A 25,368-nucleotide genomic window follows, 5' to 3' on the forward strand; every position below is an offset into this window, starting at 1 on the left:
TTTTTATTCATAAGGCACCTTTTCATACACATTTTTAAAAAAAAACCACATAGACAAAACTGTATTTAAAATACGAAAGCGCAGATTACAACAATTATCAAGCAAAATGAAGGAAATAAATAACACAAATAAAATAGATAAGAGCTGTGATATAATAAAAAAATATGATAAAATAGCTCGGTTGTGTGAATAATAACATTTTAACCCAGTTGTGTTGCGGTTAGGTGACATTACAACACAACCACAGACTGTATATAAAGATACAGCAGCAGCACAGAGGTCAGTGTTTCCCAGGCCGCAGGTGGAGGATGAAGTCATGTGACATGCGCACTCGGCCCTGTTGTTTGAGTTTTGTTATGACAAGTCGAGGCCTCGGACTAAATTTGTAGCGTCGCCCCCCCTCACGCTCCGTGTCTGTCCGGGCGAATCCGCGATGGAGGGCATGGAACTGGACCTGGACCTGGACCAGGAGCTCATGCAGAAATTCAGCTGCATGGGAACCACGGACAAAGACATCCTGATATCGGAATTCCAGAGGCTGCTCGGGTTCCAGCTCAACCCCGCCGGATGCGCCTTCTTCCTGGACATGACCAACTGGTGAGCCCGGGGACTCGCTGTGGCCTGCGGGGCGCTGCTCGGTGTCGATGCAGTGCGCTAGCTAGCTTGCTTCTTTTTTTTTTTTTTGTACCCCCCCGCTGCTTGTTATCGTACGAGGAGAAATCGTGACTAAAACCGCGATTGAAATGATTGTTATTAGTGTGTTGCTTCGCTGTGACACGCTGATTTACGTTAGCTGCGTAAACGTAGGGGGCTGACAGCGGAATACGTTGTAGTAACGTAACCAGCTGAGTCAGTGTGTAGCCCCGACTCCCGACTTCCAGGGACGGACACGGTGCTAGCCTGTTAGCTTAGCAGGGGTTTTTATTCACGATTATCCAGTCAACACACACTCTGGCATTAAAATGGCTGCGTTTATTTTTTTGAATGAATATAAACGAAAGTACATTTTTACGTTGAGTGTCTTTCGTGGTGTGCTGCGCGTTAGCTCGCTTGCTCAACGCTTTTTTTAGCATCAAGCTAGCTCTGGGGTCGTCACGTCACTGGACTGACACCGTGATTAAAATGTGTTTGCTCAAAAGCTTTAGGGTTTTTTTATATTGATCAGATTCAGGAGGCCCCGATCGCTTCTGTTATCGATAAACACATCGATCACACGTTTGTGTCTAACGACGGAGGATCACTGCGGGTTGCGTAATGTCGGAGACGCTCGGTAGTAATGTCCTCCCGCAGAGGAGTGTGAGCCTGGTTCATGTTTAAGATGCAGATCCTGGGTTAATGTTCATTTTAGAATAAATCAGGACACAGTTCATACATGTGCAGTGTCCCTGTCTGTAAACAAACACATCAGGTCATTCTGAAATCCTCCCCCCATGTTAAGATCTTGTCTCGTGTGTGTGTGTGTGTGTCGTGTGTATATGTAGAAGAACAGGCAAGTTTCATTTTGTATTTTTCCACCTAACTCTAGTATAGACAGTCAACATACAGTATCGAAACAGAAACATAAGATGGTCATGGATCGTCACGTGTAAGTTATATATCCAGAACAAATAATGAATGACAACAACAACAACAACAAAGGAGAAATGTAACAAAACAATTTAGAGGAAGACGTGACAGTTTGTATTCATCGACCAAACAAAGCAATTTAAATGCAAACACAGAATCTCAAAACTTGAAGGAAAAGGAGCAGAAAGAAGAATAATCGTATATAATCTATATACCTCCTCTTTCACAAGACCTACATTAACAAAGCAAATACTTCAATACAATTAAAAGTTAAAATAGCTGCAGGCCAACACATCCCTCTATTAGTTCCTAAGTTACAATTCATTTTCAAAGAAGCTCACACAATGATTTCCCTGTCAACCTGTTCTTTAAAAGTGTTGCAATCATTAATTGTTTTGATGGTATCTTCTTTTGTCTTCGGAGAGGGAAGTTGTCATGACATGTACTCTTCCATTTCTTTCATAAATACAAAGAATTGGGGGGGGGGGGTGGTTTGTTAGTGAACATGCAGGAGAACATGCGAGTGGCTGTGGGCAGGGCTGTAGACCGTCTGTAGTAGAATCACGTGAGGTTGTGTAATGGCTCCTCTGCAACGGGCTGGCAGGCTAAAAATAAAAACCACCGGTTTATGGAGGAGCAGCACGTCAGGGAAGCTCCTCGTCTGCATCTCTTTGCGTCTGCAGACATCTTAGCTGTGGTTGCCCTCAGTATTCTGCATTGGGATCAGTCAGTAAAACAACACGACATGCTGCCATGAATGACTGTAGTGTGATCACTGTACTGAGTATCCTACAAATCATAGTAGTACTAAGAATAGCATCACTGTTACTGGAAGAATATTTATATTTTTTCCAGAGATCTGGGTACTCAAAGGCCCTGAGCTCTACTAGAGTCTTTCAAAGGCAGATGTGTGCTCTTGTTGTTTCGACCATTCAGAGCTAAAAGAGCTACATTCAATAGCTGCAACCTCCATGCAGCTTTACAGTAGCTGAGATTTATGCTGCATGGGAATGTATGCATGGCATTAATGTTTGTCTTATGAGGTTGTTAATAAAATATGTTTTGAGCTTTACACTGTTAGTTTAACAAAACAAGTAATTTTAGGATATCGGTTTAATTGTTATCAAATTATAAGAGTCCTTTTGTTATATCTAGCTGTTTATAGATCAATCAATCAAAACAGATAGAAGGTTAATTGATACAAAAAGTATCCTTAGTTGCAAACCTATATGATGTTTAGATAATGCTTTAAAAATGGGGTTGTTTTTTTATTTTCTTAGTTGAAATTAATGTCCACACTAGGGAGATTTTGGCTCTGTGTGGATCCCATATTTGGCTTAAGCCCATTCGCAACTGTGCAGTTATACTTTAGTTTAGATCTGGACTGATCGACTGGATTTTCTGCCTCCTGTTGTCTCAGGAATTTACAGGCAGCCATCGGAGCCTACTATGACTTTGAGAGTCCCAACATCAGCGCGCCGTGCATGTCCTTGGTGAAGGATGTGACAATCGGTGAGGGCGAATCAGTTCCACCTGACACGGCTTTCACAAAGACCTGGAGGATACAGAACACTGGTAAGTTTGCTGGATTGATGATATGATACAACACCGAACTAATTCTACACCTTGTAAATGTAAAACAATTGCACTCTCATGTCGTGTCGAGTTCAGCATAGTTGTGTGTTTGTTTTCAGGTGCAGAGTCGTGGCCTCCTGGGGTTTGCCTGAAATATGTGGGAGGAGATCAGTTCGGTCACGTGAACATGGTGATGGTGAGGTCTCTGGACCCCCAGGAAATGACGGATGTTAGTGTACAGATGCAGAGCCCTGTGTCTCCTGGCATGTTTCAGGGTCAGTGGAGAATGTGCTCGGCTACAGGACTATACTTCGGAGGTGAGGACAGCAACCGTCACACCACAGAATTATTGCTGCTCAATTGACATGTATGATGAAGAACAGACTGAAATGAGTAGTTCATTAATCAATTAGTCGATCAATATTTAAAAGAAAAACAAAATTAAAGTTTTATAACTTTTTTTAGCAACGGCAATGTGAGGTTTGGCAGCTTTTTCCTGTTTTACTCCTTTTGTAAATGGAAGATTTGGTTTTTTTGACTTTTGGGAGGACACATATGCAGTTTAATAATCAATCGTTACAACCCTTAAACTAAGAAACAGAATCTTAATGGTTTTGCCACTTTCCTAGTCTTTGTTAGTGCTGAGATGCAGCTCCCATCAACATTAAAAGGTTGTCATCCTGACTTTGGAGCTGCCAGGCTTATTGAGCCATCTTTTCATTATGCTACTGAGTCTAACATGCAGATGTATGCAGCCAAGTGGCCTTAGGAAGCAGTCATTATTTAAGATTAACTGCCAGATAATACCGTTTGCATTTACCTCTGTGCAAACTATAGTATGATGGGCCACTATTAACACTCACAAATTAAATGAAGAGCCATTAATTCACTGATTCATGTCGTCCTACAAATTCAACATGTATGATGGATCCTAACAGGAAGTCCCTCAGGACTTGCCCACTTACAAAGTAAGCAGTGGAGGGATAAATTATACTTAACCTTAATATTTCATGTAGGTGTTAATAGACATAATTCATCACCTAACTCCATCAGTGGCTTTAAGAGAAAGAAAAGAACCAGAGACCTGGAGCGTTTTGAATCTTTAAGGAGATCTGAGATGTGTGGTCCACTTACATGATACATGTGTTGGTTCACTGAAATTCTATGAATTCTAGTTTTTGGTCCATCTGCTGGTTAATGTAACCGTTGGGTTTTTGTTTCTCTTGACAGATGTGATCTGGGTGATCCTGAGCGTGGAGGTGGGAGGCCTCCTCGGCGTCACACAGCAGCTCTCCTCCTTCCAAGCTGAGTTCAACACCCAGCCTCACCGCAGCCTGGAAGGAGACTACAACCCCTTCGCCTCGCCAGAGAAAAGCAAGTGCCCCAACAGCAACAACAACAGCCTCCATGATGACAGCGGTCACCGGGTCGCGGAGGAACATTGGCAGGGAAACCCAAACCAGCTACAGCAAGATCAGAACGGACTTTCACAAAACTCTGTGGATCTAGTAGCAAACAGTCTACAAAGCAATCTATCAGTAGTCTCTTATAACCAGGTAAGATATGATCACAGGGGAGGAAATATTCTTTTCCTTTCTTCTTTCCTTATGTTCTTTCATATTTCTATAAAATAAAGTGACAGATTAAATTCAAAAGCTGAATTAAAAAAGTCATATAATCTATTAAAAATTATGTTGTTAGCTAGCAATGCTAACTCATCATTAGGGTTATGATATGTGTTGTTAAAGTAATACATAATATGAATTTACAACTAGTCGTACAACAAACAATACATTTTCATAATTGATTCATCTATTGATTATTTGCCTAATAGATCAATGTTGTGATCTATAAAAGTGAATAGAATAAAGTAGTAGAAAAGATAATCAGATGTACTGTCAAGGAAACGAGGGAATGTTTGGTATTTGTGCTTGAGAAACAACTTAAATAATCAATAATCAAAATAGTTGCTCATTAACTTTTTCTATGAACTAATCATTACAGCTCTACAGCCAAGATTTTGACTGCACAAAAAACTAAAGATTTAAATCTGCATGTACATATGCACAAATCTGAACCACTGTGAAAGTTTATATATTTTTTTTTCTGTCTCATTTAGTCGATGTCGTTACTCTCTGTGCTCTAACCGCTTCCCTTCGTTCCAGGGTATACAGGAGTCCTTCCCTTTTGGGCACTCCTAAACCACGGGACTTGTAACGGTGCAGCAGCACTAAACCGTACCTCCGGAGTTTGTCACACCCATGAGAGAAAGAAGAGGCTTTATCAGAAGCTGCTGGAGATTCAAAAACACTTTATGCAAAGTCCAGCTCCACTTTGAGGAACCAGAGGCTGACGCTCCTGACATGCAGCTCAACTAACATCCCACACCCACTGTATGCACGTGTGAATGCTAAGTTAAAAATGAGTGCTGAGTCTTTTTGAGTGATTTTGTTTTTTCTTTCCTTTTTTTTTTTAGTTGTCAGAGTGCAAATGAAATGACGATGACAGGATCTATTTGTGAAGTTTAGTGTATAAGTAGTGTGTGTGTGCATTGTGCAACCTGAAAGAAATACTTTGGAGGAAAAGCCATTTATTTTTTGCCAACTGATTCTCCAGTTTCTGCTCTGACTCTTTAAAATGTTTATTTCTGAATCAGTTCCCTTTAACTAAATCTAATATAAGTTTCTCTTAAACTAACCATTGGATATCATCATTTACTTTTCATCTTATTCATTTAGTATAAACTTTTTTTTTTTTTTTTTTTTTTTTTTTTGGAGAAGGGTTAACGGCAACATCCTCCAGAAATATATCTAAGGCTCATTTAAAAGCCTGTCAGTTTTTATCAGTGTTTTTCAACATGACTTGTTCATTTATGGGAATTAAATTCGATGCTGTTATTGTACCTGCAATGAAATTTCCCTCCAGTTGAGGGAGTCAGCAATTACTCTAACATGAAGGCACCGAGATCTGAGAAACAGAATATATTTTATATTTATAACATGGCTCCTATGATTTGGTGAAGCGTAACCTTAAATATTTTACAGAAACATTATTTTCTAAAGCTAGACTTAAGAGCAACACTAGAGGTAAACCAGACTGTAATGCAAAGTAATCTGATTTGGTATGAAAGGTTTCAAAAACATTAACTAGACTCATTGCTGACACTTGGATGATACATATCTATATAACATTAGAGGAATAGTATTCATTATTGCAGTATTAGAGATCCCCCCCCCCCCCCCCCCCCACGTCATTGTCTTGATAAAAGATATAGTTAAATTTTACATGCTTGAATTCAATAAAAACACAAAAATATGAAGATTAATGTACCTGATGCCATAAGCTATGAATATAAATGGTGGTAAATACTCACAGTAACATCACATTATTATTATTATTATTATTATTAATGTTTTGTTTTTTGTTGCCCCGCTTTGACTTTTCATTTGAAATCTGTCTTGGACTTTTATCACGTTAAGTTGAATGTATCCGATGAATGTAGTCGTTTTTTTGGAGACATTCATTTTCCCAAAGATTTTACATTGTAAATTTTAAATGAACTGGCAGTTTTATGAGTGTAATTATTATTCTGCATTTTCCCCCGTCTCTTGTTACAATTATTCTTGGGATTCTTTGAAGACGAATTGAAAAAAACTTACCCTGTTATCTTCTTTTTTTTCTTATGACATAAACGTAACATCATCCGTAAAAATTAAAAACTTACAATATCATGTTTTGGTTTTGGAATTGTTACGGCTTTACTTACTTGCACTATCCAGCTGATCTATGCACTGAGTAAGGTGACCTCCGTTGGGGAGGTCTGTGCGTGTTGTCCTCCTCCACGAGAACAGTTAGGTCCCGAAGGGTTTATCAACTCTGATTTTTATCTGTCACCCAGAGCCCCAGTGTTAGACCACCCTTCTATGAAGGAGCTAACTGTCGGGCCCCAGGGTTACCCGGCTCTCTCTCCGTGTGGCGATAACGGCCCCAGACTGCACGTGTCAGGAACCTTCGGGCTCTTTGTCGTTTCACAGAATGTTTTTGTGTTTCCTGTCCAATTGAGAGATGACTCTTCTCTCCACTGTTCGGAGTCACTTCATCAAGTGCTGAGCGCATTTTGTTTCCAAGTGTGATGTCTCATGTCTGACGTTTCTACTGGCCGGCTTGCAGAATGGATCAGTTGGCATTAGACTATTAAAACAGCACATTTGTGAGAGTGAGGAAGTGCAAACAGATGAACAAATGAAAGCTTGTTTCCTGTATGGATGTTTGGTGAATGTTTGTATGATTAAATTATCACTGAAAAACTGAAATGATGGGATTTTGTGTCATGTTTGTGCAACAGCTTTAGTTTACAACTACCAGGGCGGATATGAGTTAACATGATAAACAGATTTTAACACCTAAACTTAATATTTCCACCACATTTTCTTCTCTATAGCAGTTATGATTTGACTTGTCTTTGATTTTATATCTTTCAGCCTCTGCCTCGGTTTCTTGGACAAATGCAATTTACTCTAATTAAAACAAAAGGTCTTGCTATTTGAGGTTTGTAATTTGTGTTATTGCATTTGAACCAGAAATGACTTCATGTTACTGGTTTCACCAAATGTACCTGTGCACACTGATGAATTTGATTTTGATTTGATTGTAGCGGGGACTTTTCTGTTTTAGCAAATTATACAATTATACAATTATATGTACAATATATGATTAAACTGGGGATTGATCCGGTTTCTATGCACTTGCTTGGCCCTTGTAAGGATAAACGAACATTCAAATGAATGTGAAAAGCATGATAGGAGACACCGCTCTATAAATATATATTCTGTTTTATAGACCACATTAATGTGCTGTGCAGCACTTGAGGGCCCAGTTGACATTTACTGCCTGTTCCTTCTCATCACCTTTTACATGCAACAAAAACAAAAATATAAGGGTGAGGACAGGAGTTTTTTTAATAGGTGTTAATGCAGTGAAAATGATTGTTTACTAAAGGAACTTAAAGCTCAAAGACACTTACCATGACAACGGAGGCACAGAAAGCTCATCCCATGTGGTTTTACCTCTTTTTTTTTGCATCAGATTACATGTTAGCCTGGAGGGCTACTGGTCAAATGCTGCACGCAGCCCCTCAAAGGAGCCCCACCATTTGTAGGGGCTGTTTGAGCCTGTCAACGTCTCATTCCAGCAGCAGCAGCAGCAGGCTGCAGATCGGCCGGAGGCGGCAACACTTGTGTCATTTGCTCTGGCTGAATTTTACATGTAAATGTGTCCGTGCAAAAGAAAGACAAAGGCAGCACAGTAAGAGCAAGATTATCTTATGACTGACTCACTGCAAATATCCAACCGAATTGCAATTCAAATTGCAATTGTACAATATTCAGGAAAGGACTTGAAAGAGGATTTATGTGGGTGGATACTCCGGCTGCAGCTCTTTGGAATATTTCAACATAACCGCATAAACATTACTGTTTGGTTCAAGCAAATATTTACTCACTCTCGCTCTCTCGTTCCCTCTCTCTGTCTCTCGTGCTCACTCTGTGGACCAGTTATTCTACTTTTCCAATCGTTTTACACCTTTGAAAACAGCCATTTCCCCCCTTGAGAAGGTTTATTGATATTTCACAGATGTTATTGTCCCTGCTCTTGATCCCATGTATCCTCAGCCAGAGAAAGTTAAAGCCCACAAAATACTCACTAACCTCACGATCCTGACACTTTCTGACAAAAGCCATTTGTCACTGTCCATATAATCATCTCTGTCCCACACAGGGAATCTACAAAATAAGTTTGAGACCTCTTCTACACCATGAAAGTTCACTTTCATCTTCCTCTGCTTCAAGGGAATTAAAAAACTATAACATGCAAATGCTGAGCTAATCCTCAGTGACTTTCATTTGAGTATAAAAACCTGCCTGATAAAGTTTGATTAAACATTTTCTGAGTGTCCTGAGTTTCCAAGTTGCTTCAAGTCTAAATGTAGATGTTAAATAAATTTTGCATGAATTACTCCCAATCTGACGGTGAACTTGGACTCGAATTCCAGGAGATCAGATTAGATAAAATAAAAGTTCACTGATGTATAGCTTCAGTATTTTTTATTTAAGTCCCCCCCCCCCCAGAAAATGGAGAAATCACCTTAAAAACGTCCTCTCTTGAAAAAGGACACCGAACACTTTAGGTGCCCTCACAGCTTCTCCTCCAGGCTGTTCAGGCCCAGTCTGTCAAGACTCACCAAGTTTGTTTACTTAAGGTGAATATTGCCCCAAGTCATTATTAAGTAGGCACTCACAGCAAACTCCCTCATTGAGACACACCCTTTCTTTCAGAATTGATATGTCACGAAGGCTCTGTGTCCAAAGTAAGTGCTACTGCTGCAAGTCAAACAAGGTGTCCCAGAGGTTGCAGAGGACTGAAGAGATCCAGCTCCGAGGTGCTGCTGGGAGACCAAACGTACGGTGCATCCTCACCTGAGGACGAGAGTCCCAGTCTCCTGAGGACCTGGAGATTAGTCCACACTTCAGCTAGGACACAAGGAGCAGAGCTGAGAAGAAGCATCAGCTACTGAAGCAACTCTATTCAAACACTAACAAGGTAAGACTGCATTTCATGATGAGGCCAGTAACGCTCCAAAGATCTACTTTTACCAATATGATGTAAACCACCTGCTAACACTTCTGTTACCAGTAGAAGAAGATGGGTGCAGTTTCTTTAACGGAGCAGAAGTAGAAATATTATGAAGACCTGTAAATGGTCCTTGTCATTGAGTTTTATGATAATTGTTTTGTACAAGTTTGTGACTCTCATCGCCCCCCCCCGTGGACCAGTTATTCAACTTTTCCACCTTTGAAAACAGCTCTAACGATATTATTCCCTCGGTTTATTGATGTTTCACAAATGTTTTGCTCCATATTCTTGCTCTCGTGTATCTAAGCAGCGTTTCTTGTGTCTTATGAGTTCTAGCTGAAATCGAGCCTATAAAAATTCACACAGTGGGATGTTCATCATAAATCATGACAAGTTCTGATACAGTCAGTTGATAAAAAGTCAGTTGATAAAAAATCTCACTGTCCATATTTCATAGATGAAGTCTCCTAAACACCCCGAGGGGACTGATTAGTCAAGTAGTTTGAGACTATTTACATAACAGGGAAATTCACTTTTACCTTTCTCAACTATGCGCTGATCCTCTGATGATGCAACAACGTGTTTATTTTAAGAGAGAACAATCATATCGCCATGACGCATCAGGAGCTGATCATTTCATTGTGTCATTGTTTGTTAACAGTTTGAATAAATGGTTCCCGGAAAAAACTAATTAGCATCGCGTATAAATACTGTGATATATGACATTTCGATAAAAGAAGTATCATATACGACCTTTTTAGTGACAATATTTTGTTAGTGACACATGTGCTTTTCCTGCTGTGAAAAAAACAGATTTAAAAAATATATCAAAACAAGTTCAGTTCAGCATATTATTAACAAACGAGAAAGAACAATCAAATGCAGGATGGCACTTTTTAATAAGAGACTTGATAAAAAGCGTAAGCAGCAGTTTGATGTTGTAGTTTGACTTTAAATATGTTGTACTTTGGACTATTTATGCAAAATATTCAGGTGCATAAAATTAAAATACTCAAGTTAAGTGAAAGATCCTAAAAATCTTAAATTTGTACACTTTAAATTGCATCTACTTATACTCAACAACCTTTCTCCCATTATTACTGTTACTGTATTGTACTGAATTTATTATAATACAGCAAACAACACCTATCTGTGATCAAACAATGATTTTGTTATGAGTTTGCTTTCTTTGTAAAGATTTGTTAACAACTAAAATGATCAAATATTATTTAAAGTCATGTATTTTAACTATAACTGACTATAGATGAACATGGGTGATTATTTCGGATGTTTAAGGTCTCGACCTCACTATGTAAAGAACCTTGAGATAATGTGTTTAATGATTTGGTGCTACACAAATAAAATTGTATTGAAGTGAATTATTTGGTCCAAGGAACAGTGGAGCGAGTGGAACGCAAAGGAGCAGTGAACAAACCTTTCATATCGACTAAATGCCTCTGATATCAGTCTGACTGCAATCTAACAAGGTGTTAAACACTGCAGCAGAAGTCTACAAATAATAGGCTTGATTTCATGAGCATGCTGCTTTCATTTGAGCAGCGCGCACACACACACACACACACACACACACACACACACACACACACACAGAACAAGCATTTGTTCTCGGAAGAAACTGTAACCTGGACGAGCAAGTTTCTTTAAAAACTAAACATTTAAACAGCTAATGCCTGTGGACGAGAAAAAACTAGTTAGAGACTTGGAGGTGTGTTGTGTCATTACATCACGGCAGCGTACTCTCGTCACACAATTACAACAGTGTCTTCTTTTAGAATAAAATACTGTAAAATATTAATGCTGTTGTCATTAGATTCTATAAAAAGAACATCTGTGATGATGCTTTATTATTATTGCTAATCTACATTAGACATAAAACTCTATAAGATCACGGTTCTACAAATGATGAGTGTTTGAGGTAAATTGAAATAAGGGGGGGGGCAATAAATAACAGCTATGATGTCATTACTCTCATCTTCTTTTCTATTGCATCACTTTTAGTTGTGTATAATAATAAATATTCTATCTATTGTTCTAAAAAAAAAGTGTGATACAGAGCAACGTTTCACTCTTTAAGTCAGAATCAAAATAATTTAAAAAACTTGCAAAGTAATGGAAATTAGCCCCCGACACACATTTAAATATTTCTCTTCCATCACTGGAAACTGAAACGTGCTGTATTTAGTTTTAGTGCAGGTGCATAAAACTTAAATGAAATATACCAGCATGTCGTACCACTCCCTGACTGGTGATCTGTTCTCTTACTCACTCTACAACGCACACGTTCCAGCTGCTTATCATAGAATACGTGTCCCACCCTTTAAGCCGTATCACACTCTCCTTTGTCATTAACTTGAGATCCATCATGATGACCTGATGATGTTTTCTTTGAAAGCCACAGGGTGTTATAACGTCACAGATTTCTAGTTCCCAAACAAGACTTTGATCTTCTTCTTTATCTGTATTTATGATCTGAAAGGTGGAGCAGATTGGATTCTGATATCAATGAGTCACGATAATGGACGGAAGGCTCAGAATTCCGTCCCCCGCTGAACCCTTTGACCTGAAGGTTTTAACGTATAGATTCATGAGAAAACTAATTGTTTCAAATTGGATAAAAACAGACCAGTGGTGTATTAAAAAACACTTGGAGGGACAAACAATGGCCTCAATGGATTTAACTGTCACAAAGATTCCAGTTGGCTTAGCTGGGATAAGTGATCCCTTGTTTCAAAGTAAGTTCCAGCTAAGTAAATATTACAGAACAAATGTCAGGTTTACTTTGGGATTACTCCAGTTTGTATATGTGTCGGCATCAGTGCCACTGTGTCTCACAAGTGAATGTCACTGTTCACGACTCTTCTGAAAACCGCTGCTTTCTTGTTTCAGCGTTAAAGGAGCCTGAGCATGGGGAGTCCAGGTCGTGAGCACCCGGGCTGCACCATAGGCTCGCCTCTCTACATCAGTCACCCCCACACCAACCCCAGGGTGGCCTGGCTGGACGAGGACATCAAACCGAACCGCAGTTTGCTGGGGCTCCCTGAGCTCAGCTGGCCGGGGGTCTACCTCCCCTGCTACGACCGATTAGTCATAGAGGAGAACCCCTGGGTGCTGGGGATGACAGAGGCCCCCGCTCCGGCCGCTCCCTCCTGCAGGACTCTGGAGCCGAGCCCACCTGCCCCCGGCCAAGCCCACGCTTCCTCCCCTGAAGTGGAAGGTCAGGTGGAGGAGCGCTGCCTGGAGCAAGTCCAGACCATGGTGGTGGGAGAGGTGCTGAAGGATGTGGACACGGCCTGCAAGCTGCTCAACATCGCACCAGGTAAAACACAACGCAGCAGGTAGAACAGAAGACTGCAGGTAGAACAGAACAAAGCAGGTAGAACAGAACAGAACACAGCAGGTAGAATAGAACACAGCAGGTAGAACACAATGCAGCAGGTAGAACAGAACACACTAGGTAGAACAGAACCCTGCAGGTAGAACAGAACGCTGCAGGTAGAACAGAACGCAGCAGGTAGAACAGAACACAACAGGTAGAACAGAACACAACAGGTAGAACAGAACACAACAGGTACAACACAACACAACAGGTACAACACAACGCAGCAGGTAGAACAGAACCCTGCAGGTAAAACAGAACCCTGCAGGTAAAACAGAACGCTGCAGGTAGAACAGAACCCTGCAGGTAGAACAGAACCCTGCAGGTAGAACAGAACCCTGCAGGTAGAACAGAACCCTGCAGGTAAAACAGAACGCTGCAGGTAGAACAGAACCCTGCAGGTAGAACAGAACACTGCAGCTTGTTGGCAGAAGTTTTAGTCAAATTAAATTCTACTTTTCAAAGCCTCTATTTGTTTATTTGCTCTGACTTTGACACTGAACTGACACCTGGTGAGCTGCTGAGGCCCGGCCCGCATTGTGCAAACAAGATCATCTTCACTTCAAACAGAGGAGTCATCAAGAGCCTAAGATCACACACTGTTCGCCCGAATATTTGCTTTTGCTCCGGCAGTTTTTATTTACTTAAAGCACAATACATGTAGCATAGGCTGACGTATTCATAATGCAGCCATATTTGAGTTAGTTGGCTGTTAAATTCCCACATACTTCCAATGCTGACTTGTTTTCAGCATCAGGAATCAAAGCTGAACATGTCGTCTCTCTGTGTTTTCCTCGACAGACCCTTTGGACTGGAGCTGCATGCACGTCCAGAAGTGGCTGCTCTGGACCGAGCACCTGTACAGGCTGCCGCAGGTCAGCACCATGTTTCAGGAGCTGACTGGGAGGGATCTGTGCTCCATGGCCGTAGCAGACTTCAGACAACGCTCTCTGCAGTTTGGAGACGTGCTGTACGCTCATCTGGACATCTGGAGATCTGGTGAGAGCAACAGGGACGCCGGGAAATGGAAATGCAGGAACTCTACTGTAATGTTGCCAAACTGTTTGCTAATCTGAGGCTGAATTTGTTTTTATTTTGTTTCTTTAGCGGCTGCAATGAAGGAGCGCTGCCCACCAGAAGAGAGCAAGTCTGGTGAGTTTTGGACGCAGGTTCAACAAGCTGCAGTGATAAAAACATGGTTCAGTCAATAATGTGTCATTTGGTTTCTGGATGTCAGCAGCAGATGAGGATTCCTGGTCAGAGGTGATATGCACCTACCCCAGTCAGCCCATCCACTTGTGGCAGTTCCTTCAAGAGCTGCTCCTCAAACCACATAACTACAGCCGCTGCATCCGCTGGATCCACAAAGAGAAAGGTAACAGATCCAGAGCCGTGCACAGAGTCAGTGGCAGTTTTACTTGAAATGAATTAGAGGTGTTCATGATAGTGTAATACTGTGGACTTTACACCATGTTTTTAGCCTAAATGTCCGCTGTTCTCCTCTTCTGGAGCCGTGGTCACAGGACATTTAGGATCAAAACATGGTGTTCGATAATATGATTTAGCGACAGGATTAGGAGTTGGAGTTTCAGTGGTTCAGTGTGTAGAGTTTAGTGACATCTAGTGGTGAGGTTGCATGTTGCAGCTGAACACCCCTCACCTCACCCTCCCCTTCCAAACATGAAGGAGAACCTGTGGCAGCCTTCAGTTGTCATAAAAACCCAAAAGGTGTTAAGTTTGTCCAGTGTGGGCTACTGTAAACAACATGGCGACCTCCGTAGAGAGGACCCGCTCCTGATGTAAATGTAAAGTATATATAAATATAAAGGGCTCTGTCATTCACTCCATAGTCCAAACTAAATGAATTTTCTTTCCTCTGTCCACAGGAATATTTAAAATCGAGGACTCGGCTCACGTGGCCAAGCTTTGGGGCATCAGGAAGAACCGCCCGGCAATGAACTATGACAAACTGAGTCGCTCCATACGCCAGTACTACAAGAAGGGAATCATCCGGAAGCCCGATGTCTCCCGCAGACTGGTCTACCAGTTCGTCAACCCAGTATGATGGACGGGGATCAGCCGCTCAGACTGAGCTCATGGCCAACCAAAGATATGCTGGACATACAGTCGAATGACATGAACTCTGGCGCTCTGTTTGTATGTGACGTTTCGTGTCACTTGTAAAGACTGCCTACAGAAACACGCACTCCTGCCTATGATAGTTTTGCTCGACTTTATAGTTCTCTTTGTTGTCTTCAGCCCTCGTGTTTAAAACGACTCTTCGGTTTGATGTCTGGTTTCTCAAAAGGACATTTTTCTCCAGACCGTGGAAAAGAGCTGTTTCTCTATCCTGCAGAGAGTTAGATGAAAAGATACCACACGCGTTTGTGCTCTAAGTACTGGAGGGAGCAGCCACTCACCTTAACTCAACGTCGAGTCTGGAAACGAATCTACAGCTAAGATCTGTCCTAAGGTAACTAGAATGGCCCTCGCTGGAGCACAGACCTCCGCCAAGGCCCAACAGTCCCCTCTTCATACCACATTAAAATGAACCAAAGACAGATTTTTATTTGGATCTGCAACCAACTGCACAAATATTAGTCCCCAAATCATGTCTGATTTTCGTTCTCATCAAGATCTATGAATTATTCTCTGAGAAATGACAGTAAATGTTTCAAAATGCCCGAAAAAAAAATCCTTGATCCGCTCTGATCCAGAGCTGCACCAAAATTGTTTTTCCACATTTCCTTCGCTAGTGCTAAGCTAAGCTAACTGGCTGCTGGCTCCAGATATATATCTATTTATTCATACTGAAATTAAATAGTTTTTTTCACATGTAACTTTTTATGGAAAAAAGTGTAATTCCCAAAATGTCAAACTTTTCCTTTCAAATGTTTTGTAAAATTACATCTCCAATCACTCCAATAGTTACTGCAGAGCAATGAAGTACGTGGATATTTTTATCAAACCCTGCAGTGATAAATATTCCTTTGCGTTTCCTCCTTAGATTTGATGTTTCCGATCTACAATAAAGAATTACATTATTACCCGGTGTTGTCCTTTTAGAAGAAGAAGCGATAAATAGCCTGATGAAACACTGAAGATCACACGTGCAGTCCATTCAAAAAACACACGGACACTCACGTTTTCAACAAACTTGTTTCCCTTTCAAACCAATATCGCAATATTGACACCACCACAACAAATTTGATTTGGGTTTTTCATCACTATCATCAATATTATCTGTGATCATAATCATTTTTTATGCATATTTAAATGAACTTCTTGTTACATCAAGATGAACAGGCACTACACCAGTTAGGAGATAAAAGTACATCACTAACTATGAACATACATCTTCTAGACCGCTAATATAGGGGTTTCCACAACGTGAGCTGCTGTCCCCTGTGTGCATAAGGAAGAGATCATCAACATAAAAAAGCATTTACATGTACACCTTTTTACTGCCTCAACATGGTTAGGTCTCATTTTCAACTCAACACAGTTGTACAGTTACAATAGAATATAATCTTTAAATTACATCATCATATACAAATCTGACAGCGTGGGATAACGTCACGCTTTTTATGATACACTGACAATTCCATTGCAATGAAATTCATACGATATGGTTCCTATTACTTTATATGTTTTCCGTTGCTGTTATTTAAATGAAACACATTTACATGTATAACACTACATTTTGTCTTAATAGTCAATCACTTGCATTTTTTTTTCTTTAAACATTTTTTTTCTGTTACATTTACACAACTCATACACACTGGATGATGAAGATGTCTTGCCCCAAAATATTTACCTGGTCAGGTGGATTATGTGTTTGAACTTGCATGTATTGTGTGTATCGTGTGTTTAATGGATGTGTGTGTGTGTGTGTGTGTGTGTGTGTGTGTGTGTGTGTGTGTGTGTGTGTGTGTGTGTGTGTGTGTGTGTGTCTGTGTGTGTGCATATCGAGGATGTGGGACAGTCGGATGGTAGAAGTCCTTTTTGCTATGCTGGACAGCTGTTACTCTAAGACACAACTTGTGAGCTGGTGATGTGTTTCTCCTCGTGTGTGTGACCCAAACCTGTCAAATCAGAGCGAAACACATCTGCTGACTGCCGTTGGTTTTTTTCGCTGAAATTGAAAAACTCCAGGACCACTAAGTTAAAAAAGCGCCTCTCTTGTCTAATCGGAGATTTGGGTGCAACTTGTAGCAAGACGACGAACTAATCAGCATCTGATGAAAAAACAATTCCTGTGATAAATCTTATTATCTATGGAGCAAGTTGAAGATTTTTAAGAATGTAATGCGCCGTGTGAGCATCGTCTTACGTGCACTGCAGAACTGGTGACGAGCATTTTCGCTGTGTTGCTGCGTTGTGTTTTGCAGACATATGGAGTTTGGGGTGGACTGGGAGGCAGCTACAAGTTGATCCTCACTGAAGCTGTCTGTCTACGTGATATGTGAAGTTATTGCATGGAGAGAAAACAGATAGTTGATGGTACTGGGTCATTCTTTGGCTCAGCAGGGAAACGGGCCACATTACTAGTGCTTTTTGCTAGTTGGGGCTTTAACTGACAGTGGAGAACCATGTTTAGACAACATGACCTCTTCTAAGCCCAAACACTAGTACATTCATGTCCTGTTGAAGAGGCTTCAATCTTCAGACAACAGTCTGTAGCACAGTAACACATTGACACGCCTCCATCGCCCCCTCGCTCTGGAAGAAAAGTGCCTGGCACAGGCATTGGTCAAAACCCTCCTCTCATACAACGGTGGCCCCCTTAAAGAAGATGATGTGATCCGGCTTGGCTCAGAGGGAAAGTATCACTCCTCTCTCCTGTCAGCAGTAACGATGATTAAAGTGACTCCTGATTTACTGAACCAAAAATGAGAGCTGCTGCAGAAACGGTATCATTTCCATGGAGTGCATGAAGATGATATTGTCGAATGACTTGTGATGCTAAGAAAAAAACAAAACCAATGTCAAAAACAAAACATAAAATCAGTTCATCAACACGCTTCCTCACATGAAAACGGAAGCATGTGCATGTCCAGAAGCATGTGATGCTTAAAAAGTGACTCTCTGCATTTGTAGTTGAAGTGTTGCATCAGGTTGTAGCCCACACAAGGCTGCAGGATTCAGGGAATGCAAGTTGTTGCATAGCACATGCTGCTATGCAAGCTTAGAAACAGTTAAAAACACATAGCACTGCACACACCGGAAAAGAGGTTGGACCAAATCACAAAGAAAAACAAAAACAGAAAAGAAAAAAGGAAAAGGAAAAACAGAGGATACTGTCTGTGGTACTTTTTAACACTACACAGCATTCCTGATGTAAGAATGACAACTGACCACACAGCATTAAAAATGCTACACAAAAATGGCATCACACTGTATATACACAATGCAGGTGAGAGAAGCTCGTCTTTGTTCGAATGGGTATAACTGATTATATTATCTTCCCATTCCCACGAGAGAACAGACCGCAGTGTACTGCAAGTTTAAATAAGCTGCATCATATGTTACTTACAGCTTTACAGAGAAGCAATGTGTTCCTGCACTGTCTTGATGTCATAGCTGAGTGTGTATATACTGGAATAACGGCTGCTCCTGTTTTTTAAATGTGTAAGTCCACCCACCTCAAACGCTGGATAAAATATATAATACTGATATATTGTCTTTTTACGTTACTAAGTTTTTATTTAGGCAAGACTGCTTGGCGCATCTGTTGGGCAAGGGATGTGTTGCTCTTAAGTCTCTGGCTATGTGCGGTGCAATTGGACGGGACAGTTCAAGCTGCCTCCAATGGCTTGTCCTTGTCCAGTCGCGGGACTAGATTGGCTCGACGTAATTGGCCGGGTACAGTCCCTCTCGGCCGCTGTCCAAACGACCTCTACACCAGCCCTGCTCGTCCTCGTCCTCGGTCTTGGTCAGTTCGTCACCTGCGGAGGAGACGCCACTCTTCAATTAACATGGGTCAAATATTCAGTGTGACTCTAAATCTGAAAGGACCATATTGGAAAATATATTTAAACACTCAACATTTCTGCTGATTATCGCTCTCTACATTTTTATATACAGTACAGACCCAGTAAAATGTGACTTAAAAACAAACATATATTTTTGATTATTTGGAATTTTTCATGTTTGATCTTGTCAGTTAAAGAAGAAGATTGACACGACTTATATAATTGTACATTAAATATGAGAATTATTCCAGCAGCTGGTTTATCGTAGCATAAATAAAAAATAAAAAACTCCACACCAGCACGTACAGAGTAAAACGGACTAATTAACACGTTCCCAGAAATAGTCTGGCACCTAAACTCCTGGGACAACACGGCTTGTTGTGTGTCTTACTTTCGGATGAATTTGTGCTAAGCTAACAAACCACCTGCTCGCTCTAGATACACATTTAACTAAGTATAAAAAAAGTTGTATTGATTTTTCTCATCTGACTCTTGGCAAGAAAGCAAATGAGCTTAACTTTTTAAATAAATACTGTTTTCAAATTGTTGTTGCTGGAGTAAAAGTGAGCATCCTCATGCACATGGACTCACACACAAGCTCCGGGGTGACAAAACACAATTGTGTAGATTATTCCACTGATCTACAGGTCACAGTAAAAGTGTCAGGTGACAGGAATATGCCAAGAAAATGCAAATTAGATTAAGAAGATAGCTCCAATTTAACAATCTCAAATGTTTTCTAAGTAAAGAAATGCATTCAACACTACACTCTATTCAGCCTCAGGGATTCACACAGCACATTTTGGTGAGTAACACAAAATTGTAAACATATCTTTTGTTTGTTTGCAAGAAAACTCGAGAGGGCCCCTTTTCATTTGTTTTTCAAAAAAGAAGTAAAAGAAAAAAGTCTTTAAATATTCCCTCCAGTCTTTGCCATTCATCCCTGACACCTTATTTTCTAACTGTGAGGTTACAAAACAGCTTGAGGAAAACAGGATGCACAGCTGTGGCTTCTTCAGTCGCTGTTTTTCAGTGTAATGCTTGTTTTGAATCCGTTAGTCACGTCTCTGAAGCACTTTTTTCAGACCGTTTCGTGTTAATTGGTGGCAAGTGCCTGTAATTTGTTTTCCATGTGGCCATTATTAACTAATCACTGCTATCGTCTGAAGAGGAAGGCAGCTTCAGAACAGGAACCAGGACGGGGTTGCAGTTATTTCAGCTTTTCATCTCATCGTTGACCCTGTGCCACGTGCTCGTTGACCCTGTGCCACGTGCTCGTTGACCCTGTGCCACGTGCTCGCTGATAACTACCTGCTTTGAAGGTGAGCTCGTCCTGCTCCTGGCCATCGTAGTCATAGAGGGCGCGTACACGGACGCCTTTGCCGGCGCTGGAGTCTTCTTCGAACGAATTCCCATTCCCACCGGTCACACTGGTCACACTGGTCCCACCGTTCCCACCGTTCCCACCGTTTTCGTTGCCGGAGTAGCCAGCGGGCTGCTCGTCGTCAGACCATTCAGTCGAGTAAGCTTGATTCTTTTCATAGCTGCTCACACTGGAGGGGGGGAGAAAACGCAGGGTGAGATTTAACATCAGACGATCCCATAAGATTAAGGATTAAGGTGATATTCTCTCTCGCTCATATATGTTTTTCCAACTGTTCTCAATCTCATGAGAAGTTCAAAACCAAGAATTAACAGATATTACTGTTTAGTATAGTTTTTATAGCTTAGTATTCCATAAAGCTTACAGGCCACAGATCTTCATTGTTGTCCAAAACAATTAAATAAATAATAATGAGACGCAGGACGACATGTTCCTTTATCGCTCTGATTCAAAATATCATTCCATGATTAAATTGAATGGTGTTAAAACGCGATGGATGGGATTGTGGAGCGTAGATTCCTTGAACTAACCTGCTACGATCACCAGGTGGAGCCACATGGTCAGTGCTGGGAGTGGGTGGGGCTCCGTCTGGTTTCTTCTTCTTTGGAGGAGCACTGGCCTGGTCTGGGTTGTATTCCTGGTGAGAGAGAGAGAGAGAGAGAGAGGGAACGAACGACAGCAGAATAAGGATTAGTCTCAAATACATAAAGAAAGAGATTTTTTTTATGTTCTGGTCAGAGGGTTTGGTTTTGTACCTCGAACACAGGCCAGTTCATATGCATCCCAGGGCCGTGGTTGTTGCTGAACCACTTCAGGTCCTCTTGTGTGTTTGCACCCAGGATGGTGCGCTCCAGTTCTCTGTATATTGTGCCATAGCTGAGGAGAGAGAAGTGGAACAAATGGTGTCAACGAAAGTGCCAGAAGGGGCCTGGAGGGGCGATGGTGCCAGTTTGGCAACAGACCCGACAGTGTAGTTCAAACTCTGGGTTGAAACAGATCCAACACTGGGGTTTGACCAAAATGAAGTGTCTCCCTGAGTTTTCTGCTGGAGCCGAGGCCCTGGAGTCACTGTATAGTTGTGACATCACAGAGTTATATAAGTCCTGACTGCTCAGTTTAACACAGTTTCTGAATCTGTGCTTTGCTCTGTGGGCTTTATAATAGAAAACAAGGACATCTCACTTTCTACAATACAGCAGCTTTAAGCAAATACAAGATACTACACCTCGAAACCTCAGTAAAGTAGATATATATAAATATGTAAGTACATTAAAACTAAAGGGAAATCTTTCACTGTGGTTATGATCAGATAGATCAGATTGGCTTTCAACAAACAGACATTATATCATTAATCTAAGCACATCAGTTTCTTCTGAGTGCTAATCTACGCCTTTTAATTTTCAGTAAGCATCCACATATGATGCATTTACAGAAAATCTAGTGTGTTGAACTTGTTGTATTGTAAATGAAATCTGGAAAATGTAATTTTTTTTAAGGATAACATTTTCCCTGTTGTCTGCTTTTAAGAAGGATAAATGTACTTTATCCAATGTTATGTCGTTATCGAGGAGGAAAGAGAATAAATCAAATAAAAACTGTTAAATTATAATGCTGAATAAAGATGAATGATGAGTCAGGATGAGCGTTGCCGTGTCTCTACTCTCTGAGCAGCTCGACTACACAACAAAAGACGGCAGGTTTGGTTAAATAGTCTGATAATCACTTTGTCACGGGGGCCATCTTTGTTGTAGCACGCAGGTTAAAACCCGCCTGGAATATGACAAGCATTCACTCTGAGTAAGAATCAGTTTGGCAGAAACGTCAGTGACCGAATCATCAATTAATTAAGCGCTGCGAGTCTAAAAATCTCATTAGAAACGTGTGGCTGGTTTATGAAATGTGTTGAAATTAATCAATTTGAAGAGAAATGTGCTGAACGTGACACAACAAATCAAACTCATCTATTAGAGACGTGATTATTTGTGATTCAAAATTAAGAAACGTGATCCGTGTTGCATGTAAACATGGGACATAGAAATACACTGTACATATTAAATGAATGCAATGGTCTGAAATTAAATAGAAATGTAGGGGAGCGATAGAGATGCTGGTAAAAAAAAACAAATTGTGCCTCTTTCTTATATAAAATAACATGATGAAAAATCTGTGAGGTCTGTTTTTTCCATGTACACAGCATCATATGTCGGAGTAAACACAGTCCAGTGAGTTTTTATTAATAAAACTCACAAACCTTTGGTTCTCGGTGAGGTTAAGGTGGCGTTTGATGTCCAGCAGCGCCTCCTTCAGGAAGGTCAGCCTCTTGACTTCATGCTGCTGGCACTGGTCAAACACCTGCTCCATGCACTCCATGTACTGAGGGGTGCACTTGTTCAGCTCCTCCAAAGACTTCTCATACTTTTCTTTAGCCTTTGATAGGAAAAGGAAACAGCAGATCACACGATTTTACAATAATTCCTGTTCCAATAACAAGCTTATTCTTATTTTGAACTTGAAATACTGAAAGTGAACTGATCCCAAATGTATTCTGTGAATCTTGTTTTAGTGTGGTCTTGCATTGCAGCTTATTTCAGAGGGTTTTAAAGTAAGTTGCTGTGGTTTGTTCCTATAAGCAAATATATCATTTCAAAATAAAATAAAAACTTCTTGTCTTCACACTGCAAACATCAATCCGATAGAAAAGTTTGATCAATCAGCTTAATCGATATCCATTAAAAACCCTGCCAGGTCATCAATATGCAACCAGTAAGAAAAGACAATATGATACTTGACCTGTATTCATAGAAACTTGACATCTACTGAAGAATGAACCATGTACTTGTGTACTTGTGTGTGTACTGATATACTCCGTGAGCAGAGAACATAATCCTCCGTGAGCCAAATGTGTTCTTAACTTGTTTTGCCTTAAAAAGGGATTTGAATTAAAAGGGTTAAAAGACTGAAAAGCTGTTTACTTGCTTCTCTGCTCGGTTTCTCACCTTCAGCATATCCTGTTTGCATTTGTCTACTTTCTCGTGGAGCTTCTTCTGCTGGTCCGGCGTGACAGACGCCTCCATCTTGCCGTTGGCCTCTCGGGTAGCGGCCAGCTTCTCCTCCTTGCAAGCCAGGTGGTATCCTTTCTTAGCCGTCTCCAACTGTACGTCCAAACACACATGTTGTCATTGCAAATTGTCACATCTCCTCATCTCAGAGCAGCAGCGACCTTGTCCAGACAGGATACTCCATTTTATTGTGATCTCTTAACTGTATACAGCTACATAAATACTATTATGCTCTTTTATCTGGGACCAGAGACATATTTGCTTTGAAGACTTAAAGACCAAAGCAACAACAGACATATAGGACTCGTAGCACAGGAAGGGAAGTCATGTTTATCGTGTTAGAGTCATAAAAACACAATTGTATCTGTATCTACTGAGGTCTAACCCTATTCTGTGCTCTCTAATATCACATGGAGCCACCAGGAGGTAGTTCCACTCAAATAAAGTGGAAATTCACTTGAACATTGAACTAAACCGATGGATTTAGGCAGCAAAGTAGTAGAAGAAATGGTTTGACATTCTGGGGGAATTCTAGGGTTTGAGTTAATCGATCCACTGTATTGATACGACCAACACGACCAGTGCATTTGGTTTTAATTCGTTATTTGATGCTAAATTAGATGTCATGATTGGCAGCTGAGACTGAATAGGTATCGGCAGAACCTCAATACTGCAGCTAAACTCCCACATCCCTACTGCACAGACTCTGGCCCCGAATTACATCAAACGCACAAGATGGCCGAACCCGTATCTGGGGTTTTTGGCTTCTTTTTTGTACATGTGTGTCTTTATTTACTGATCTCAAATACTGACAGTGTGAGGAGAGATGACCGTGTTTATGTGACAACAAAACAACATTTGTGACATTCTTACTTATATCCCTTCAAACCCTTTTTTTACCAGGCACAACGATGGTAACTGATGATAACTGATGATGAATATTTGTTCCATCCTCCTCACCTCCTTGATCTTTTTGGCCCACGGTTTCTGAGCCTTCTTGAATCCCTCCTCCGCCTCCTTGGCCTCTTTGAACCCTCCGATTATTTGCTTGTGGTACGCCTCCTTCTGCCAGTTCTTCACTCTCTCCACGTCGTCGTTCACCAGGTTGTTCTTCACGTCTTGGTGCATCTCACTCACCTTCTCTGCCTCGGTCATCACACCCAGCCAGGCTCTCTCCACCGAGCCGTACTGGGGGCCTGGGGATCGGCGGAGGAAAGAACAAGATTATGCAAATATTCATAGAGCGCAAATATCAGACTGTGTAAACGGAGCTTTGGCGAATTGACAGACATGATTAAGGTACTTTCAGTTGCCGAGCTATATATTTGATTGACCCTCCGCCACACGCTGACCTTTCTCAATGAGCTGTCTCCATCTCTTGGACCAGGCCGTTAGCTGATCACCATAGGCCTTCTCTATCTTGGCACGTTCCTGCAGGCAGCCCATGAGGTCATTGCAGAGCCGATGGCCGTCGTCAAATCTCTTGACAGCACGTTTGTAGTTCCCCACCTGAGACAGACAGATGCAGGCAAACATGTCAGTACAAATATATAAATACACACAAAACTGACCAAAGGCACATTTTTCACAAGAGGAAGATAACCCAGGATACACTCTGTGCTTTTTACTGACAAAATACAAGAGTGTATAAGGATTCGGTAGAATATTAAAACCAGTTACCGATGCTCATAATGACAGTTTTAGAAAGAAGAGCTCCAGGAGGCTGTTTGTAGGATCTACTGCAGCACTGCAACATTAAACTGCATATACTTCTAGTTGTGT

The 25,368-nt window shown here is 41.0% G+C and overlaps 3 protein-coding genes across 5 annotated transcripts in view; 2 read left to right on the plus strand and 1 right to left on the minus strand.

The window, feature by feature from the left end:
- The first annotated feature begins 275 nt into the window (after positions 1-275).
- Positions 276-6,876, plus strand: LOC117765419 (protein ILRUN-like). The gene is made up of 5 exons (XM_034592038.1): positions 276-597; positions 2,987-3,141; positions 3,261-3,458; positions 4,372-4,697; positions 5,307-6,876. The coding sequence occupies exons 1-5, from the start codon at positions 434-436 to the stop codon at positions 5,340-5,342; spliced, it is 879 nt and encodes a 292-aa protein (XP_034447929.1). The 5' UTR covers positions 276-433; the 3' UTR covers positions 5,343-6,876.
- Positions 6,877-12,413: 5,537 nt separating this feature from the next.
- Positions 12,414-16,209, plus strand: LOC117765423 (SAM pointed domain-containing Ets transcription factor-like). The gene is made up of 5 exons (XM_034592043.1): positions 12,414-13,108; positions 13,970-14,167; positions 14,276-14,320; positions 14,406-14,543; positions 15,055-16,209. The coding sequence occupies exons 1-5, from the start codon at positions 12,697-12,699 to the stop codon at positions 15,231-15,233; spliced, it is 972 nt and encodes a 323-aa protein (XP_034447934.1). The 5' UTR covers positions 12,414-12,696; the 3' UTR covers positions 15,234-16,209.
- A 921-nt stretch (positions 16,210-17,130) lies between these two features.
- Positions 17,131-25,368, minus strand: part of LOC117765418 (protein kinase C and casein kinase substrate in neurons protein 1-like) — a 30,598-nt gene continuing 22,360 nt past the window's right edge. For all 3 annotated transcript variants that reach the window (XM_034592036.1, XM_034592035.1, XM_034592037.1), the window contains 8 exons: positions 24,939-25,095; positions 24,547-24,782; positions 23,524-23,679; positions 22,779-22,954; positions 21,283-21,403; positions 21,058-21,164; positions 20,455-20,696; positions 17,131-19,116 (listed from right to left, as the gene is read on the minus strand). In XM_034592036.1, the coding sequence (XP_034447927.1) occupies positions 19,007-19,116; positions 20,455-20,696; positions 21,058-21,164; positions 21,283-21,403; positions 22,779-22,954; positions 23,524-23,679; positions 24,547-24,782; positions 24,939-25,095 (1,305 nt within the window). In that variant the 3' untranslated portion in view covers positions 17,131-19,006. The remainder of the gene's footprint in view (positions 19,117-20,454; positions 20,697-21,057; positions 21,165-21,282; positions 21,404-22,778; positions 22,955-23,523; positions 23,680-24,546; positions 24,783-24,938; positions 25,096-25,368) is intronic.

This window comes from Hippoglossus hippoglossus, chromosome 7 (assembly GCF_009819705.1).
Source record: "Hippoglossus hippoglossus isolate fHipHip1 chromosome 7, fHipHip1.pri, whole genome shotgun sequence".
In the NCBI taxonomy this organism is placed as follows: Eukaryota; Metazoa; Chordata; class Actinopteri; order Pleuronectiformes; family Pleuronectidae; genus Hippoglossus; species Hippoglossus hippoglossus.